This window comes from Magnolia sinica, chromosome 18 (assembly GCF_029962835.1).
Source record: "Magnolia sinica isolate HGM2019 chromosome 18, MsV1, whole genome shotgun sequence".
In the NCBI taxonomy this organism is placed as follows: domain Eukaryota; kingdom Viridiplantae; phylum Streptophyta; class Magnoliopsida; order Magnoliales; family Magnoliaceae; genus Magnolia; species Magnolia sinica.
In genome coordinates this window covers 1,889,010-1,911,371 of record NC_080590.1, presented here as the reverse complement: position 1 = coordinate 1,911,371, position 22,362 = coordinate 1,889,010, and the positions used below count along the sequence as shown (strand labels likewise).

General features: G+C 41.2%; 1 protein-coding gene across 1 annotated transcript; it reads left to right on the top strand.

Annotated features, from left to right (window-relative positions):
- The first annotated feature begins 2,446 nt into the window (after window positions 1-2,446).
- Window positions 2,447-13,195, top strand: LOC131234039 (probable methyltransferase PMT21). Its single transcript, XM_058231002.1, has 8 exons — window positions 2,447-2,667; window positions 4,508-4,795; window positions 5,447-5,595; window positions 5,772-5,967; window positions 10,130-10,340; window positions 10,693-11,368; window positions 11,804-11,881; window positions 12,689-13,195. The coding sequence occupies exons 2-8, from the start codon at window positions 4,529-4,531 to the stop codon at window positions 12,906-12,908; spliced, it is 1,797 nt and encodes a 598-aa protein (XP_058086985.1). The 5' UTR covers window positions 2,447-2,667; window positions 4,508-4,528; the 3' UTR covers window positions 12,909-13,195.
- Window positions 13,196-22,362: the final 9,167 nt, after the last annotated feature.

Sequence of the window (22,362 nt, the reverse complement as noted above, 5' to 3'; positions counted from 1 at the left end):
CTGCATAAGTTTTGGATCAAGCTGATATATGTGTTTTCCCTTCATTTAAGCCTGTGCGAGGAAATATATATTAAAGTGTGCTTCATTTTTTAGTTCATCGTCTAAAATAAGATGGTAAGATGAGTGGACAGAGTTGTTAAGACACATACATTATGGTAGGCCCATGGAGCTTTTATGCTAACTAGCTAGCTAGTAATGTGTTCACTAGCCAAACCTGCAACACAGTGAATCATAACCTCTTATCATCTAAAATTTCTACACATGTGTCGGTGCTTGAGGGGCTCTAAACATAGGCCTAAACATAGCGTTCGCATTGAAAGGTAGAGGCTGGATTTTCTAAAAAGAAGTTTACTCCAATATGTCCACTTAGGAGTTGTTTGGCACCGTGGATGGGAGGAGATTTCCACTCCCCTGGTTGTTTGACAGCATAAAGTAACTGGGGGATGCAAATCCGGGGTTTTCAATCCCCTCTTTGAGGGGTTTGCAATCCACAATTAGATCTTGAATTACACATAAAATCATTTTAATAGTTACAGGTGTAACATGTGTGACTATACACTATCATTTTATTAGGCACATGGTCCACTAATGATGATGAGCACCGTCCAAGCATTATCCATGTCAATCAACGATTAAAAATTGTTAGTTAGTCACTCAGACATGATCTTGTGCTTGTGGCCCATCCGAGACCTGAAATTTTTTCATTTTCGGGCAAAGCATATATTTCAGCTGGCTTATCACAACCATTATATCAAAAATTACATATCTCACTAATTAGAGATATTAAAGTTGAATTAGTAATTAAATTTAATTTCCTGTAGCTACGGTTAGGTACTTTTGAATTAAAGTTGATTCATACTTTAGGGTGCCAAATACACCGAGAGGATTGCAAATCCAAGGGTTTCTAACACAGGGGGTTTCCAATCCAGGGGATTACAAATCCACCCTCTCAGACAGGCCCTTATACTTGCGGTTACTTCAGACGGGGTTTCGAATCCAGGGGGCTACAAATCCACGCTCCTAAACAGGCCTTATACTTGCGGATACTTCTGGCAATTTTCGCTAGATCTCGAATCACGTTTTAACGATCCAGACCGTTTAAATGATGGGTCTCACCACACGTGGTAGATACTCTGAAATTCATCACGATTAAAAAGATATTAAACATGCGATCAATGGCCATAAAATACAACGGTCAATGAGGTCAGGATTTTAATATTGCAACCCGAGAGCTTTTTTTCTCTCTTTTCTTTGGTATGCCCCATCAGCGGTGGGGTTACTCGTACAAACGGTCTGGATAATTGAAACAAAACACCCGATCCAACGGCCATAGTCCCCACTCGTCCCACGACAATCAGTCGGGACGTATTTCAGCAGGACCTCTTTAGTGTCAGTTTTGCCTCTGTCGCGACTTAACAACCACCATTTGTCGCTACCCACTGGGCCACACGGTGAGTATGAGCAAGCCATTACGTCACAATCACACTTTTTATATGATTCTAAACTTTGATTTTGTTAATTCAATTCCATCCATTGAAACATTTTTCATAATGTCCTCAGTTGATATACAGACGGTGATGGTAAAAGTTATCCCTTCTGATTCATTATCTTAAAATGGCCTCTACAGTACATCTTCCATAAAATGGACGGTTTCGATTATCGGAAAAGCTCATCGTGTGAACCCCAGTGAGTGGCGACATACGCTTGATTGTAGGCCGCGACTGAGGCAAAACGAACTCTTCCCACAAGTATCACCGACAGAAGTGTTATGTTTTCGGCATTGCCATAACGAAAATACTTTTTCTTTTTTCACCGTTGAGAGAAAAATAGTGGTGGCTCATCCTACTCCAACGTGGAACCGCGTGCAGTTTTGATTTCCGGGAAGCATGCCACGTGTACGGTCTTCAAGGGCCACCACCATTTAAAAAAGTGCCGAACTCACGTAAGGACTCTTGCCATGACCATACCCATGACATCAGGTTACTTTCGTAGATGATCAGAAAAGTCAAGGCGGAAAAATAAAAAAAGAATGAGGTTTGCTGGCATACATCTCGATGTACTGCAATTGTATGCGACCGATACCTTAGAAGATAAGATGGGTCTTGGTTCTTTTCGAAATGATGCAAACCATTTATATGATTGGCCACACCCCATAAAAAAGGAAAAAAACGAAAAACTTCAGCTTTAGATTTGTAACCATTTGATTATTCAAAGGAGAGGTAGACCGTCCATATTTAAAGGAAAAGATGCGTTTGATAAATCGGTTTGAAAAATAACTTTTATTTGTTCTATCCCCCATCCAAAGTCAGGCCCATCATATAAACAGTTTGGATCATTAAAAAAAGACCCCAGATTTAGATTATAATAGCGAGATATATCCTGCAACAATGAATACGGGATGTAGTCTCGCAAACCTCCCATATTTTAAGCGTGCTGATTTCACTCAGCTTAATCCCCTCTGCACCTCAAATGCGAGCGGTAAAAAAACAGAGACGAGGGGAAATAAGAGAGAGAGAGAGATGGCGGGTTAGAAATCTGCGTTATTTAAAGGGCCTTTTTTGAGATCTCTTTTCCAGACGAAATCGGCGTTTACGAGACCTAGAAATCCCGTCCCAAGGGAGGGTTAGATCTCTTTCTCATTTAGGAAGAAACCCCAGTCCAGAGGAGGTACGAAATCTTGCATTTTTCTTTTCTTTTCTTTTCTTGGATGGTGCTTTCCTTTTTCTGTCGGAACTGCATCCGATCTTTGCCTGCTTTGTAGCCTGGTTTTCCCAAATCGTTTTTTTTTCTCTGAAGTGTGTTTTGGATCATCAGCATTTCCTTTTGTTAATTTTTAAAAAAAATGTTTTTTTTATAACAGAACTTTTCTTTTGTTTCTGTTTGCAGAGAATGTAGAGATGTGCAGTTTAATGTTGGAATTTTAATATCTGGATTGCATATGTTGGATTATTTGTTATGCATTTTCATTTTCTTGATTTCTTTTGAATTTTTTTTCTAACTTGTTGGATTTTTTTCTTTTCTTTTTATTATTTTGGATATCCGCTTCGCTCCCCAAAACAATTCAAATGCGCCGTTTTCTTTCTCTCTCAATTTTAATTTTAATTTTTTTTTATAATCTTTTTGTGTGACGGTTTCTTGATTAGGTTTTGTGGAGGTGGAAATCATAGGTTTGCATAAAATCTGGTTTTTTTTCCTGCTCGGGTTGGCCTTTCGGGTAGGTGGGTCCATGTTCCAGTGATCTCCACCATTCAACTGGTGAGTTCCATCATGGATAGGTGCTGTTGCGTGAAACTTCTCCATCAGGCAATCCTAGCTATTCGAAAATGCAGCCTCAAATGGACGGTTGCAAATAAAATTCGGCATGGTACCATGAATGTAAATGGCACAATGTCCATTAATCAGATGCTGGGATTGTTCTGTGGAGGAGATTTTTTAGTCTATCGCCCATCAACAGTGCCGCTCGCTGGAGGAATGGTCTGGATCGGTGGAGGGCGTTTCCCATGAGTATGGAATGCTTGGCCCAGGTGAAAATGAGAGGAGAGCAGTGGTTGTGAAGGCACCTCAAGGTTGGCTGCTGAATCATGTGCCTTGCTCATTGTTTATTTGAAAAGGGAAAGATAGGAAATGAAATAGATTTGGGGTCATTGTTATGGAATGTATTGAAATTAAATAAAGTTATTTTCTCCTTTGATTATCGGCTTTGATGATTAGATCTGGGTTAATAACTGTTGTTTCCATTTACTCAGGAATGCAAATTGAAGTAGGAACATGGCAAATCTACGTCCTCATTTGTTTAATTAAATTTTTTTTTTTGCTAATTGGTATTTCATGTTAATCCATGATTATTAACAGATTCTTCCTTAGAATCACGCAGACATAGATCTGGTCTCTTTAACGGCTGAAAAACGGAATTCTATTTGTTAATGAAATATTTACGAGGATGAGGCCATAAAACACTTTCACGAAAAAATTACTGATCAGCCATTTTCCATTTCCTAAAATGGGAAATGTTTCTCTTTCAACCATAATTGTAGATTTTAGGAGATAAATAAGATTGGTGTAGTGTAGATCCTTGCAGCTTGTATTCATAGAAGTTTAGGTCGGAAAAAATGCATTTTGTTAGTTAGGCTAATTTTATAAAATTCAGTTAGATGCATCTAGTCTCTTTAAACCTTTACGGGTGTGAAGAAATTCTCTGGAAGTTATCTTGTGCTTGATTTGGTTCATGAATCTTCCGAAATTTTGTTAGGATGTGTCTCTGTTAACTTGTTTGGTTTTCTAATACTTCAGTATATCGCTCTTCGAAACACCTTTTGCTTTGTAAGCTATACATCTAACTCGGTTATACTTTGATTAATAATGTTTCCTGCCTTGGTAGTGATTTTTCAATTTCTTTCATATGCTACGATTGGAAATACTCTGATGCAGAGTCTACTCATTTTGACTGAATACTTGCTTATTACTTCCACATGCATGCATATAACAATTTTTATTACTTCCCTAGCAGGTATTTAAATATTAGAAAAAGATGAAGAGTAAAGATCACAGGCCAGATCATCCTGACAAAAGTTCAAGGCTTGTCCCAATGAGTATACTGTTTATAGTGTTATGTGGATTTTCATTCTATCTCGGTGGCATTTTCTGCAATGAGAGGAACATACTCCACATGAATGATGCTAGGCGGCCAGTCCAAACTCCAAAGGAGGTCACAACTGTTTCACTTCATGTTCAACCCGTTGCTTTTCCTGAGTGTGGCAGTGACTATCAAGACTACACACCATGCACGGACCCACAGGTATGAGATTGCTGGTTCCGGTTTCAGATGACATGTACTTTATTATATGGTATAGATCATGTTTTCTTGCTTATCATTTGAAGCTTTTATCTGCTTGCCTAGATCATTCAACCATAATGGTGTAAGAAGTTTAATATATGTTTAGGAGCTTTGCTAAGCGCACATGTGTGCGCAATAAAGCAGATGTACACATGACACATGTGCTAGCATGGCACATAGGTGCGAGATCCAATCCATCCATTAGGTTGCTCCAACTTTCTACATGTTTTTCCAAAATAAATCTGGTCCACTCAACTTGTCAGCCCCAATATTGGAAACAGGCGGATGGGTTAGAAAACTTCAGACAAGTTTTTCAGAGTCATCCACTTGTTTTGCGAACTGTGGCCCACTTCTCCAGTGGATCAACCCAATTCTTGGGCTAGGGCATCCGTATAGTGGTTGCTTTCTGATGGCTGGATTGGCTCTCAAACTTATCGTGCCATGCTGGCACATGTGTTGCTTGTACATAAGTTTTATTGCACATGCATATGTCTGTGTTTAGATACTTGCCATGTATCATTGGTATTCACTTTTTATTATGTTTCCGTGCTTAAGCTGGGCCAACAACACGCATTGCGTAATTGATCTCATAACCCTTATATTTGATTGCAGAGATGGAAGAAGTATCAGCGTCACAGGCTTAGTTTTTTGGAACGCCACTGCCCTCCAATCTTTGAAAGGAAAGAATGCTTAGTTCCCCCGCCTGATGGGTACAAGTCACCAATCAGATGGCCAACTAGCAAAAACGAATGTTGGTATAGGTAATCTAGTCTATACTTGATCTTCATTTCCTTGTGGCTTCTACGGAAGAAGTTCCGATTCCATGGACAGCTCTCATCTCTTGAACTCATGATTAGCTAGTCTTGAGATTCCTCAATTTGTTGGTGTCATGATTAATTCATTTTTTTTTTCTTTTTATGTTTGTATTTGATTTCAGAAATGTTCCGTATGATTGGATTAACAGCCAGAAATCCAACCAAAACTGGCTGCGGAAATCAGGGGAGAAGTTCCTCTTTCCTGGTGGAGGTACCATGTTTCCTAAAGGCGTCAGTGCGTATGTTGATTTGATGCAAGATTTGATTCCTGGCATGAAAGATGGGTCCATCCGAACTGCCATCGACACAGGATGTGGGGTGAGTGCCTTGTCATCTTGCGTTTATGTAGTAATTGAGTCATACTTGTGTTCATGTGTCAGTTGAGTCGTACCTGTGCATGCGTGAGTGTGCACATGATATGCATGCCTGAATGTGTTGGTGTGACAATTGGCACGTTCAAGATTGTGTTTGACACACATATCAGATGGTCGTGGAGATCACAATCCTAGAAAACAATACTTTGTCTTTTCCTTTTTCTTTGGTGGCTTTCCTTATTCTTCACCTTAATATGGAAGAGTATCATGTTGTTACCACCAGCGTTTGAAATATCAGTATCGCACCCTTGGGATACAGATACGTATCGGTTATCGCATGGGATATATCGTTTGTATCGCATAGTTTATTGCACTTTTTGGGAAACATGGGGAAACATTGGGAAAATTGTTGAATTTTTTAATGGAACTTTGGGGATTGTTAAAAGGCCCTTAATACACACTTTTAAATCATAAAGTTTCAAAAAAGAAGTGTACATAATAGATTTCCTTTGTATAGGGTCCTAAGCTATGCGCTGTCCGATTGAACTAAGATAACTATATTCAGTATCAACCCCATCCATCCGTTTTTCCATATCATTTCAGGACATAATCCAAAAAATAAAAATAAAACAGATCCAATAATTAGGTAGTAGACCATACCATAGGAAACAATGGTGATTGACCATTAGTGGGCCACAAAAGTTTTGGATCAAGCTAATAATAGTTTTTTCTCTTCATTCAAACCATAAATTTATCTGGTAAAATGGATGGATGGAGTGGATAAAATACATGAATTATAGTGGGCCCATAAAGTTTACAAAGTACACTGCTCACTAGGGGATCCACTTCCCACCACACTGGGGGTGGGGCGCTGATTGTACGCAGATTTCCTACCAAGTTCCTTTGCTCAAAACCTAGGTGGGGCCCACTGTGATGTTTGTAAGAAATCCACCTCGTCCATTCGTTTTTTGAGATCATTTTAGCACTTGAGAGCAAAAATGAGCAGGATCCAAGACTAAAGTGGGCCGCACTAAAGGAAAAGGTGGGTAGGAAAATTCCTACCGTTGAAACCTCCTTGGGTCGACAATGATGTTAACATGCCATCCATACCGTTCATAACGTTATTCCTACACGGATGAATTGAAAATACAAATATTAGTTTGATTCAAAACTTATGTGGCCCCACGAATATTTCAAGTGTGGATGTTCAATTCTCACATTTTTGGCACACTTGAGTATTAGATCCTACTCATTTTTTATTCAATGTCCTAAAATGATCTCACAAAACGGATGGACGGAGTGGATTCCTCACAAACATCATGGTAGGCCCCACTAAGGTTTCAAGCGCAGGAACTTCCTGCGGAAGGCTTTGGCAGGAAATCCTAATACGGCGCTGATGCTCCTCGGGCTCAAGTTGTACAAACATTTCAAAGTTACATGGCCCCACAATAATGTATTTATTATATCTACACCGTTCATGCATTTGGAGAGATCATTTTAGATCATGAACCCAAAAATGAGTGATATCCAAAGCTCAAGTGGACCACACCACAAATAGTAGTGGGGGACTGATTCTCACCATTAATACATTCGTAGGGCCCACCATAATGTTTATTTTCCATCCAATCTGTTAATTAGGTCACACAGACCTGGATGAAGAGGAAAAATAAATATCATATTGATCCAAAACTTCCGTGACCCCCAAAAGGGTTTCAATGGTGGATGTTCAATGTACCACTGCTGTTTGCAGTGTGGTCCAGTTGATCTTTGGATTTGTCGTATTTTTCGGCTCAAGCCTTACAAAGAGCTCGCCAAATGGACGAATGGTCTGGATATAACACATACCTCATGATGGGACCCACAGAACTTGGTGACGTCAACACACCGGTACTCGATTTCGATTAAAAAAGGGGCGCAGATTAGCTACTGACAGGTTGAGTAGCGAGACTTGCTACTGAATTGAGGTCACCAAGTTCCATGGGCCCCACCATGATGTATGTTTTGTATCCACACCATCCATCCATTTGGAGAGAACATTTTATGCTATGAGCCTAAGAATGACTAAGATTCAAAGGTCCAATGGACCCCACCACAGAAAGCAGTGGAGAGAGTGACGCCCACCATTAAAAACTTCTGAGGGCCACAAAAGTTTTCAATTAAGCTGATATATATATATTTTTCCCTTTTATAATGTCTTTTTCAACTTATTAACGGGTTGGATCTCAAATAAACATCACGGTGGACCTTAGGAAGGTTTCAACAGTGGATGTCACTTTCTCCACTGTCTTCTGTAGTGGGGTCCATTACAGATTTTTGTCTGCCTCGTTATTTGACTCATGTCCTAAAATGATATCTCCAAATGGATGGACCGTAACAATTCATCATGGTGGGACCCACGTAACTTGGTGACGTCACTTCAGTAGCGATCTCGCTACTCAAACTGTCAGTAGCTAATCCGCGTCCAAATAAAAGGCTCGAACGACCTTTTTTTAAGCAGAGAGGGTTCCGGAAGCCGGAACCCTAAAATTTCTCCCAAATTTCATCGTATCAGTGAGGATGTCTCCGGATTTCTCTCCAAAATTGGAGATTTTATTTGTGGTAACCTAGGAATGACGCTTCAATTCGAATGGCCCACCAAATGGGAGCTTCCGATCATGGCGATCTCTTCTACAGGTATCGAAATCCACCCTCTAATTTTTTTTTTCTGATTTTTTCGAATGATGATGTCGATGTTTGACAATAATGGAGAGGAAATTGTGCGATATTGTCAAAATGTCGTGCGATATCGACGATATATCGGCCGATATCTAGATTTTGGGTTTTTTGGTATCTTCCGGGGGTTATTGCGAGTGTATCGTCTCGCAGGGGTGCGATAATGATAATATCGGCCTATGTATTGGCTGATAGTATCGATATTTCGAACACTGGTTACCACTATGTCATTAATGAATCTCATAGTCCATGTACATCATACCATGCATGTGGGAGCATGTTTAGGGAAGTTTAGACAAACTATGTCTTGATGAATTTGGCTTTCTATGGCCATCATATGGGATTATCTAAATATGGCTCTAGTGATGGATTGTGTACCTTGTTGCTAGGTCATTAGTTGGATCAAGCACGGGTATCTGTAGGTAGATGTTTGTATTTTAGCGAAGTTTCTTGTGTCAAGGCTGATGCCTTATGTTGAGCTGTTGGTGTTGGTGTGGAGGGCGAGGTTACTCTTGTTGGATAATGTCTGTTTTCTTTGGTATTTTGTAACTTGACTCGAACAATTGTACCTAAGTCTCTGTTTTGATAGTGTTAAAAGAAAGGAAAAAAAGAGAGGAGATAATGACTTTTTTTCCCATGGACGTTTCACTATGTTTGGATAGGCAAAGGAAATAGTAGATTACACATGGCAATGATTACCCTCCATAGTTAAATACTCACTCACAAGGTGACTTTGTCTCACAAATATGGGATTTCCGCTTGCTATCCATTTTCCAATGGTGCTGATGGAAATCTTGGAAATTATCATTGAATAATCATTACAATTTTCTGTTCTTTTTTCTTTTTCTCTCTTTTAACAGTATCCAAACGGGCTTTAAGATTCTAAGGGGTTAATTAGTCACTTTCATCCAGGCTCCTTGAAACACCTCAATGCTTCTTCTTCATTGCATATCTAGCATATCTATTTTCCTCCACCGTAGGGAAAATGATAAAAAAAACATTGTCCTTGAGGATGCATTTGGTTGCACCAAGTAATCACGAAATTCATGGGTGCCTTGATGTTGTTAGGGGTTCCTTCCAGCCGTGGGGCTGGTGTGTTGTATTTTTTGTTAGTTCCTTTCTTTTCCCTTTCATTTGTTGTGTTTTTATTTTTCTCTTTCTTTCTTGTGCTTTGTTTTCTCTTGGCTTTGCTGAATAAAATTCTTCATCTTTCCCAAAAGGAAAAAAAGAAAGAAAGATAAATTCATGATATTTTGCACCAAATTAGACTGATTAACCATGAAATATCATTAAAAAATTTACGATATTCAGTGCAGTCAAATGCAGGGTGAATAAGGGGTAAATATCACAAAAAATATCATCTTGATAAAAATAAACTATCTTTTCTATTGTCTGAACTGTTTATCTTTTTTTTTTTTTCATTTCATTTATGTGCATATGCATCTACTGTGTAGGTTGCAAGTTGGGGAGGTGATTTATTAGACCGTGGAATTTTAACTATTTCTCTTGCGCCGAGAGACAATCACGAGGCTCAAGTTCAATTTGCACTTGAACGTGGGATTCCAGCAATCTTGGGAATCATTTCTACGCAGCGCCTTCCTTTCTCCTCCAATTCGTTTGATATGGCCCACTGCTCTAGATGCCTTATACCATGGACAGAATTTGGTAATTCACTTCTCTCTTGACATGTTTAATGATGTGGAAACTCTACCTATTTTGATTCTTCAATGAGGTCTTAGGATACATGCGTTGCAGAATATAAATTGAAAGATTCTCAAATGCATTTGAAAGGATGTGGTCTGTTTGGGTGAGAATGGAACTATATTGGTGTTGGATTATGCATTGTGCAGAACTGGAGAGATTTGATGCATCCAGCAAAATGCAAATGGCTGATGTGATAAATGCTCCCTCAGTTCAATCGTTTCATGGACAGATAAGAGAGATGTCTGACCTGTAGTCTCTTAGTTTCATATTGTATGCATGTTCGGCACTCACAGGTAGAACCACTTTGTTTCAGGTGGAATTTATCTCATGGAGATACAACGCATACTTCGGCCAGGTGGCTTCTGGGTCCTCTCCGGTCCGCCAGTGAACTACCAGCGCCGCTGGAAAGGATGGGACACGACTATTGAAGAGCAGAAGTCAGATTATGACAAGTTACAGATGCTGCTAACAAGCATGTGCTTCAAATTATACGATCAAAAGGATGACATAGCCGTGTGGCAAAAATCTTCAGACAGCAGCTGTTATGATCAGCGTGGCCCGCCTGATGTCTACCCACCAAATTGTGATGACAGCACAGAACCTGATGCAGCATGGTACACGCCACTCCGCTCTTGCCTGGTTGTTCCAAACCCGAATCTCAAAAAATCGGGAGTGGGTTCTATTCCAAACTGGCCCGAGCGGTTACATGTCACTCCTGAGCGCATTTCGACAGTTCCTGGTGGGAACCCCAACGCATTCAAGCATGATAACAGTAAATGGAAGGCGAGGGTGAAGCATTACAAGACCTTGTTGCCTGCGCTTGGAACTGATGAGATAAGAAATGTCATGGACATGAATACAGCTTATGGAGGTTTAGCTGCTGCGCTTATTGATGATCCTCTATGGGTCATGAATGTGGTCTCTTCCTATGGTGCGAATTCGCTGGCTGTGGTCTATGACCGGGGATTGATCGGAACTTACCATGATTGGTATGTGAATGCATATGGGAACTCGATGTATTGTGCATGCATTCCATGGTTATAAACATTGGTTCAGAGTGGGACTTGCCTGGAGACAGAAACCAGTACCACTCATTCTGGCTCAGTCAGAGCTATTCCGACTTGATTAGCCATGCATCTTTCAGTAGGGCCTACATGGTTTTGTCTCCATTGATGCTGTATCAACTTGGCTAATTCAACTTGGTCTAGCCAATGTTAAAAACCATGGTACACGCTTCTTTGTAGGTTACTTATAGCACAGTGCACATCCAAGCATGGATGAGGTTATGCATGGTCACGATCTTTTATGTATAGGTTTTAAATGCAATCTATACAGTTTTTTAATTTCACAAAATACATAATGTCTGGCTGCCATTATCTTTTAATCTGATGTTTGGTGGTCCTTTATCCATTGCACTCTTGTAGGTGTGAGCCATTCTCAACGTATCCTAGGACATATGATCTTTTGCATCTTGATGGCCTCTTTACTTCTGAAAGTCAAAGGTAAAGCTCTTAAAATCTTTCTTCTTTTTTTTTTTTTTTTACGTTATGTTTATTTATTTCTTTTGGCGGAACACTGCAGGTTGACCAGATTTTAAGGACCCACCCTGTTGTCCTATAGACTCAGCATGAATCCACAATGTAGTGGCTTATCAATGTTTACATTAGCCAGGTCGTAATGGGCCAATGTTCGGGGCCCAATATTGGCCAGGGTCAGCCTGGATAATTTCTTGGGGATGAGTTTTAAGGCCTGGACCCAGCCGCAGCCCAATAAACCGAGCTTAATTCCTACACAATTCAGCCATGCCAGGCCATTGTGACACCTACTATCTATACCTGAGCACTCATGGGATCCTTAAGCAGAGGTTTCTCATCATCTAGTTATCTGTGATGAGGTCAGGCCCTTGATTTGGTAATGCAATCTGTTGAGTCCCGCTGTGGATGCAATCACACCCCAAAAGTATCCCAGATTGAAAATCCTAATTGGCCATCTTTGGGACTCCTGTCTGCTTGTGGCTAAAAATCGAATGGCTATGTTTGTCCTATTGCAGAAATCTTTTGGGGCATGATCTATCCATGGCTTGTGTAACATGGCCATGGTCTGGATTTCCTAACCATGGAGCCCCCTCGTTTGAACTGGAAACCTGAGCATATGCTCTTGCAAAGTTTCCTATAATTCCTCTTTACTCCTAGTTCAAATGTGAGGAGGGTGGCTGGATTTGCAAGAAATACAAATATGCATTGTGTCATAGTCTCGAGGGCCATATGCAGAGTCACTGATATGCTTTATATAAATGATTTGTCCTGCAGGTGTGACATGAAATACGTGCTCCTTGAGATGGATCGTATCCTACGTCCCAATGGGTATGCCATTATCCGTGAGTCTAGCTATTTTATGAATGCCATATCTACCACTGCCAAAGGGTTGAGGTGGAATTGCCAGAAACAAAACACTGAATATGAGACGCAGAAGGAGAAGATTTTGATCTGCCAGAAGAAGCTTTGGTACGCTAAGAAGCAGAGCCTATGATGAAAAGCTGAAGAAAATGGAACGTCTAAGAGTTTCTTATAGAAAACTGGCATGGCTGAACATCTTCAGAACTTCAAGAAGAGAAGATGGGAAGCCTTCTTCGTTGGATGGGCCGGGCCACAGCTTCCCCATCCCGAAAATCTGTGAGTTTTTAGGATCCTTTTAATTTAATGGCGCTGTAGGTTCTTGATTCATTAAATTTTGTTGTTCTTATATATTCTTTATATGATGTCATCCAATGGCTGGGATGTTGACATCGGTTTGGTTGTAGCTTGATTTTCTTACTACTCTCTCTCTCTCTCTCTCTCTCTCTCTATAGATATGTTTTGCCGTGTTACATGAAATTTATAATGAATCATCAGAGCCAAGCTTTCAAGGTTTGTAATTTAAGTGGAGTTGCAACTTACACAAATGAAATGTGAAACAATGAAATTGCTCTCTCCAAGGTATTTGTTATTGGGTGAATGACAAAAGCCATAATCCAGCTGGACAGGTGGGCCCTCCCATGATCATGAAAGACTGCTGGGTCTGAGTGGTTTGCTGTAGATTGCACTTGGTCCCAAAATCACTACCATTGGTTGCTCAAAGCCCCCACTTGATGAAGGGCTTGCAAAATAGACGGCAAGAGGAAAAACAGGCTAATCACATGTTTTTTGAGCTCTCAGTTGGATGGCATTGATCGTCCAACCAAGATGATTTTGGGGTCAAATCAGATGCGATACACGGTGGGGCCACAACATGTCGGTGGGTGGAGTCCACCTGAGCCTCTCAAAGGATTTATGTCTAGTAAGGCTATTGCTTTTTTATGTATACAGCCTTTTGGGACAGATTTCATGAAATGGGCCCAATTTTTTGTGATTGAGACCGTTCATCTGATGAGCCTACTATGTATAGGGAATCCCTTGGTAGTCTTTAGGAGAAATGAACCAGGAAATCAAAACAAGGACAATGTGCCCATACTACCGAACACCAGGACCCTGCTTTTGATGGCTCTGATCAATCCATCTATTGACCTTCAGATTGGTTCTCCAATGGCTAATTTGTGAGGAAACTGGGTTCTCTTTGCGTGAAAAAGGACGGTTGGTAGAGCACGAGTAACAGTAACATGCGACCAGTGCAATTTCAGGTGGGGCCTACTAATTGATGACGTGATCGTCCAAGGATGAGCATCTATCCGGTTTGCTTACATGGTGGATTGCCATCATACAAAAATACATCAACTGGGTAATCTTGACCATCTAATAGAAATTAATGTCATCAAATGTGATTGTTCTGTTAATAATTTTCACCATTCTTTTTAAGGCCCCGGATCAAATGGTCAGCGTTGATCCGTTGGTGTGATCTCGGGACAGTTCAATTGCAATAAAGAGCAATAGATTGACATCCGGACATGGCAATGAGGTTAAGGGCCACATCACATCAGCAATGACCTCTTTTAGTTCATTACACAGCTGTGTGGCCAACCATGTTTTATATGTGAAATCCACTTCCTCCATCAGGTGACTTCCCCGAGAAAAGAAAAACCTACCTCCTATGGGTCATACCGTACAGCTAGGAACGACCTAAATTGAACCTGAAACTTATGAGTTGTCTGGCATGCGTGAGCTACGGACAAGGGCTTATTTTTGTATATTCCCTTCATCTGGACGGTCACACCTAATGAATGGATTTGATGAAAGATACACGCTATGGTGGCCCCCACATAAACTTACCGTTGGATTCATGGAAGGATCATTGGATATTTTCATTTTGCTCAATAAATGTCGGCCAAACAGCTGGTTACAGAATCATGGGCCGCTTTGGACTGATTATCCAAATCTATCCTAACATACTCTAACAATCATAGCTCAAATTAGTGTTTAGGCATCAAAAGCTACATTTGAGGATGCGTCACAACAGCTCCAAATAAGCGTAATCGTTGGTTGATCATGCATCTAAGCTGGGACCAATAATTTTCAAGTTTAATTTGAATTACTTGTATGCCACGTATGAAATTGATGAGTAACTTCTAAGAGCCTGCGCATCATCCATCACGCTTTTCCAGAGCATGAAAGTTTTTCCTCCTCTCTAGCCGTGTCAGGTTTACTTACTTGAAGAAGTCTTCATTTGACTTGACCAAATTTCTAATAATTAAACAAACCAGTGGTCTTTAGACGTATGGTGGGTGGTCAAATCACTAATATGGCTCGATCATCATACTCCACTTTCATTTCATCGGCACCATCTACAAGTTCACAACCATAAAGAGATTTTCCACTGGACTATCCATGTAAAATGCACCACGTAAATAACGAGGCTGACCCAATGTCAATCGTAAATCCATGATTAGATTTCACATGGCGTCATTTGAGGCACAGAAGCCAGCCTGGCACATGTGTTCTTGATCTTTGGGCATTCATATGGAAGGCCCCACCATGAACATGACCTGGTCCACTTAGAACACACATGTTGTCCACCTTAGGACCAGCCCGTCCGGATTTTAGGTCGGGCTCGGGCCTTAATATAACTCTTTTTAATAACCAGGCCAGGTTTGAGCTTTCTTTAAGAGCCCATCAGCTCAGTCCGAGCCCAGCCAGTATAGGATTTCATGGGCTTTTATGTGGGCCCTGGCTTAAATTCAACTCTGTTTAATAACCCTTATGTTCACCGTATATACAGAAGATCAATATTCCCTTCATCTGGATGGTCACACCTAATGAATGGATTTGATGAAAAATAAAGGCTATGGTGGCCTCCCACACAAACCTATAGTTGGCGTCCATTATCATGTTTCCTAACTTGTGATTCGTGAACACTTTGTTTGTGAAAAAGGATCATTGGATATTATCATTTTGCCGAGTAAATGTTGGCCAAACTGATGGTTTATGTAATCAAGGGCCTGTTTGGATGCAATTATTGCAAATGGAGATTTCAACAAAAAAGGATTTTTTTGCTCCCCTTGTTGGTCCACTTGATGAAAACCAATCTGTTTGATTTTTGGAGAGTAAGCACTCTAGCTTCTATTCAGTCAAGTGGGAGAGTTCTGTTTATTTCTCTAGAATAACAGGAATATATAGAATAACTTAAGAATTTGAGAGAGACATATAAGACCTAATTATTATGGGTAAAAAGAAATATCCTAATTATTATGGGTAAAACTGGATTGACAAAACAACTGGAATGAGATGGAAACAACCAAGGCAAATAGTTTGGATGAGAGATTGGGTAAGAGCGCAGCCTCAAAAGCCGAACATGACCTCCGTGACCACTCCGAGCACCAACTATGAGCGGTGACCTCGGTCACCTAGTTGACATCTCACTGTCCGAACCGATGGACGATTATGAATGCCAACTTGGCCTTGACCAAAGGCCCTAACCTATAGAAGTAGGTATGCACTATTACCCTAAGGGCCCGTTTGGCCTGGCGGATTGGAAGGGATTGGATGGTATTAGATGGGATCGGAAGTTAAATCCCGGGATTGGCGGGGCGTGCCAAACAGACTGGGTGACCTGATCCCGAGATACAGCAATCCCACGGATCTTAAGACAATCCACTGACAACACCATCATTACCTTTAAATCCCATCCAATCCACCCTAATCCGTTCAAATTTGCCTAGGACGTGTTTGGTTTGAGGGATTGGAAGGGATGGGAAGGTTTAATCCCAGGATTGGCCTGGCATGCCAAACAGACTTGATATAGCAATCCCGGGATATAGCAATCCCATGGATCTTAAGACAATCCACTCGGCAACACCATCATTACCCTGAAATCCATGCCATCCACCCTAATACCATTCAATCCCTTCCAATCCACCCGGCCAAACGGGCCCTAAATTGATTAGATCTATTGTGTGATTATTCTAAATTAGGCATTGGAGAGGGTCCCTGGCTACAACCAAAATCCCCAATCCCACTTGATTTTGCAGGTACACAACAGACTAGCAGGAACAATTAGATCTCAACATCAGCACTAATCTACCTTGATTAACTAATCTACCAAAATCCCCATTCCCACTCTAACAAGTAACAAGCATGACAAGAACTGTTGTATGGCTCAAAATAATGTTTAAGCATAAAAATCTCAGGGGGTGGCTCCCAACGGCCCCAGACAAGCATAATCTCAGTTGATGCCTCCATTGTAAGAGCCTGCGCATCATCCATCATTCTCCTCCTCTCTTGCCGTGTCGGTTTGACTTGAAGACTTGAGTAAGTCTTCATTTGACTGGACCCAATTTCTAATATTTAAATAAACCAGTAGTCGGTCTCCTGGATCTGGGTCGTGTGGTGGCCAAATCACTAATATGGCTAGACCATCATGCTCCACTTTCACTTCATCGGCACCATCTACAAGTTCACAATCATAGGATATTTTCCACCCGAATATCCATGTAAAATGCACCATCTTTTAATGGTGGCATGTAAATAACGAGGCTGACTCAATGTCAATCGCAGATCCTTGATTAGATTCCACATGGCGTCATTTGAGGCAAGGAAGTAGTGGGACAGAAGCCAGCCTGGCATATGTGTGCATGACATCTGGGCATTCATGTAAAAGGGCCCACCATGAATATGCCTAGGCCCACTTAGCATTCATATATGCTGACTCACCTCAGCATTTCTCAAAAATGGAGTTATTTGTTACTCCAACTGCATGTGACATTTGATACACAGGCACTTAGACATTTGATACACAGGCACTCACAGTAAACTGACTGAATTATAGAACTCACTGTTGCAAAGTGACAGTCCTAAAATCAGATTAGTCAAATAATCCTAACTTCTGATTAACGGACACTTTTTTTTTTTTTTTTTGTTGTAATAAGACCGTTGGATATTTTTATTTTCAACCGTCCAAAAAATGTCCACCAGTAGGATAATTAGTAAAAGAAATAATTGTAGTTTTTGGGTCATGATATATCTACGGCCCACAATTCTGACACTTGAATTTGATTTATCTATATTCGAAGGATGCAATTTCTTATATGACTGCCTGTCGTCCATCACGCCAGGCCAGAGTATTTTCTTTTCTTTTCTCTATCTCAGTGGGCCACACACGGTTAGAGAGAGAGAGAGTTGCAAAACACACGTGCTACTTAACGGATGAGTGGACTTTTTGGCCAGGGATGTCCAGTGGGCCCCACCTGACGAATTGCCTATACCACTTGTATAAGAGTTAACACGTGTGCCGTCAATCTCCACTCCAATGAATTCCCGCGTGAATCACCTTAGCCGTTGCTCTTAGAGGCTAGAGTTCGTTCTGACGAGTCAGTCGATTCACACGGTTGAAAGTCTACCACGTGAAGATCAAGGCCATTCATCTAGAAGGTCCCACGAAGATGGGCCACGTAGAACAAATCCTACTGATCAACAGCCTTCATCATTCAAATACGTGTTTAAATCTGGGTTCTTGTTTTTCTTTTGCATTGGCAGAGATCGGAGAGAAATATATCGTGGCCCATCTACCGTAGGACCTTCTAAATGAACAGCCTGGATCATAAAAAAGATGTGGGACCCACGTATCCACTCCGTCCATCAGCTGCGCGAGCTCATGATAATGTGATCCCCAAAAAAAGGAAAGGCAGATCCAGTAATCAAGTGAGCAACACAACAGTAAACAATGGTGATGGGACGCCCACCATCGAATCCTTCCTGTGGTCCACCGTGATGCATATATATATCATCCAACCCAAGAAGGTTTCCGTGGTTGGTGTCCCTATCCCTGCTGTTTCAGTGGTGCGGCGCAACCAATGTACGGAGCGGATGTCACACATACATCACGTTGGGCCCCGCAGAGCATTTTTTTCCATCCTTTTTTCCATTTTGTTGCACGGTATCTTACAACAAGTGCTGTACGAAATTCCTGTCCATCACATGTTGCGAGTGGAATTATTTAACCAGAATCTTCTGTGGCCCCACACAGGTGATCATGAACGAACGCTCCTGAATGGGAGAAAAAGCATCTCATCCGTTGAGAGGCGAGTCCAAAGGCATAGTGCTCATTTTCTTTTTATTAGTGGCTGTTGCATTCATCTGCAACTCGCGCTGCAGAAAGGTTTGTCATCGCAGGGATTATCACGCGTTGCTTTTTTGATCCCACTGTTAGAATTTCTCTCTATTTAAAAGAGAAATGTTCGTATACAACACGTACAACGCTTTCTATCTGCCAACGTGATACTTGTACAGAAGATCAAATCCGTGCAAAAAGTGGGCCACACCGTAACTAAGAAGTTTGAATGAAAATGGGTCTGATCCACTAATAAAGTGGGGTGCAAATGTACAATGAGTCAAACCATCGGTTATCCTTTGATTTTGACGATGTAGCCTACCTAACGAATGGACCATCCTATTTTTCCTTTTATCTCCTGTCATGGTGCGGCCCACTTTTTGCATGGGTCGGATTTTCTACAAAAATGCCGATTTAGACTGCACAAAGCGTTGCACCAAGTTGTATGTGAACATTTCTCATTTATCAAAATGAATTTTACATCAAAATCAATATTTTAAAACTGCCCATCTAAAAGACAGATAGCGAATGAAAATGAGAAATTACAGCTTTTCCGCGGAAGCGGATTGCGTGGTGTGCCACACGCCACCGGCTGTTGACGTGGCAGACTAATGTGGGCCCGACAATAATATATATGCTATATCCACACCGTCAATCCATTTTTTTATATCATGTTAAAGCATGAAAAATAAAATGAGGCATTCCATATCACAAGTGGACCACACCACAAAAAGTAATGGGACAATGAAGTCTACCATTGAAAACTTCTTGGGGGCCAGAGAGCTGATATTTGTATTTTCCTTCATCCTTGTCTGTGAGACGTCGTGAACAGATGGTGGACCCTAAGAAGGTTTCAATGGTGGGCGTCATTATTCCCACTACTCTCTGTGGTGTGGTTCACTTGAGCTTTGACTCTGCCTTATTTTTGGGTTCAAGAACACAAATGGTCTTATAAAATGGATGGACGGTGTGGATATAACACATACAACATGTTGGGCCCACAGCATTTTGCCACGTCACCACAGAGGTCGGTGGTGTATGGCACACCACGCAATCCACATTCTCACTTCCCCTTGAATGTACGAGCTTTTAGCTTTTTTATTTTGAATTAAGAAGGAATGTTTCTTTAATCTGAAAAATGAAAATGTGCAGTTACTGTATGGAACTTTTGCATACGTCCACGTCCACGTCCCTTTCCGGTCAATCTGTCATTATATAGAAAATCGGATCCGTACAAAAGATCAGTGACGCCATGAAGATCAGCTGGGATGAAAATCAAGCTCGTCCGCTCATCGTGATGAGCACACTGATAAGATCAACAGACAACTGATGGACTTACTCTTTTTTCTTTTTATCTTTTTAGTTGAACACGCATCCACACCCACACCACATGGGCGCCCGATCTAATATACTCAGTGTTGAAATAGTCTCTGTCTACAACTGAACCATGGAGCTGGACCCAGCTGATGGACTTACTTGAGGAACTGGTGTGGCCAACCTAATAAGTGGACGGGCCTTAAAGGGTGTATGTGAAATTTACATTGATGAGGTTTTGTAACTTTTTGTTTTTAATTAAGAATAATATTCTTTAATAAAAAAGAATGATCTCGTGCAGGAACTGTGTGTGAACTTTTGCGGAAACGGATTGGCTACTCCCCCTGCCACCAGCCAATGGCTGCTGGTCGGTGCTCTGTGGGCCCTACCATGATGTATGTGTTTCATCCATGCTGTCCATTTACAGATCATTTTATGGTATGAGATAAAAAATGAGATATATCCAAATCTCATTTTGATCACATTATAGGAAAAAGCGTTGAATGAGCCTTGACCATTAAAAAAATTTTGGGGCATTAAAGCTTTGGATCAAGCTGATCTTTGTTTTTTCCCTTCATCTGGGACTCTATGGCATAATCAACCGATTGGATGTCAAATAAACAGCACATTGGGCCTTAGGAGGATTTTAATGATGGATATCCAATAACTATTGTTTTCATGTGGTGTGGTCCACCTGAGATTTATATCCCTCTTATTTTTGGGATTAAGCCCTAAAATGATCTATAAAAATGGATTAACAGAATTGATGAAACACATACACCATGGTGGGACCCACAGATCACCGACCATCAGCCACGGGGCTGGTGACGGGGAGTACCCAATCCGTTTCCAACTTTTGCACGTCCACGTCTCCTGCACATCACTTGGATTCGGCAGTTACCCCTCCAGTACGGAGGACGGTACTGGTTGCTGCTGTGGGCATTACAATAATGTGTACTTTTATCTGTGCCCTCCACTCATTTTGCCGGCTCATTCTAGGGCATTAATTAAAAAAAATGAAGCGTATCCAAATCTCAGGTGGACCACATCACATGAAACACTTGTGATTAAACAGCCACTATTAAAAACTTCTTAGGAGCCATAATTTAAGCTGATATTTGTATTTGTCCTTCATCCAGGTCTTTGTGAGCTAATCAACGGGTTAGATGGTAAATAAACGTTGTAACGGACCCTAAAAAGGTTTAAGTGTAGGCGTTCAATCAACACTGTTTCTGAGATTTGGATCTGCCTCACTTTTTGGTTCGTGCGTAAAATGAGCTGGAAAAAATGAATGGACGGCATGGATAAAACCACACATGATGGTAGGCCCACAGCACCGACCAGTACTGAGACCTCGGCAATGGAGGGTCACTGCCGAATGCGAGGCCCTTGTATGGAACATCGGATCCGGGCAAAAGATGGACCACACCATGAAGATTAACTAGGGTGAAAATCAGACCTGTCTATTCATCGAGCGGGACACGCTTTTGAGATCAACGGACAGTTGATGGTCTTACTTGACGACACGTGTGGGCCACCCGCCTGAATCGGTACATGTGAAAGTTTATATTGACTGAGCCAGAATGTGAAAAGTTACACGCGAGTGACCTGATGTGATTTTTCTCCTTTAATCTGTGGTAAAGGTAGAATGAGGCAAGGTTTATACCATGAATGTCCAGAGCGTTATCAGGCGCACGTGGCTCACATTCAATGTAATCTGGACCGTTAAAATCGTGGGCCCCATCGTCGATGGATTAGAACCCAAAATTCGACATGGTCAGATGGTCCTAACCATCCAACTGGTGACCACCAAATGGACTGCTCAAAGGAAATGATTATCGTCCTAATCAACATGCAAAATCAGATGGTTAAGATCATCTAATTATTTTTATTTCTTGCTGTGTACCTTCCCCACAGGGACCCCACAAATCCTAAGGTCCCAAATGAGCACGCGCTAATGTGGTTATTTATGATGGTTGTGTCATTACACCTGAGTGCGGTGCGGCATGCGTACGAGGAAAAAGGTATGTACGCACAATGCGCACCGACTCCAATTCCCACATGTTTCTCACGGGCGCAGTTTTGGTGGATCCCGGATCCGAGGTAGGTGGATCCCTGAATGTGGGACCCACTGTGATGCATGTCTCTTACATCC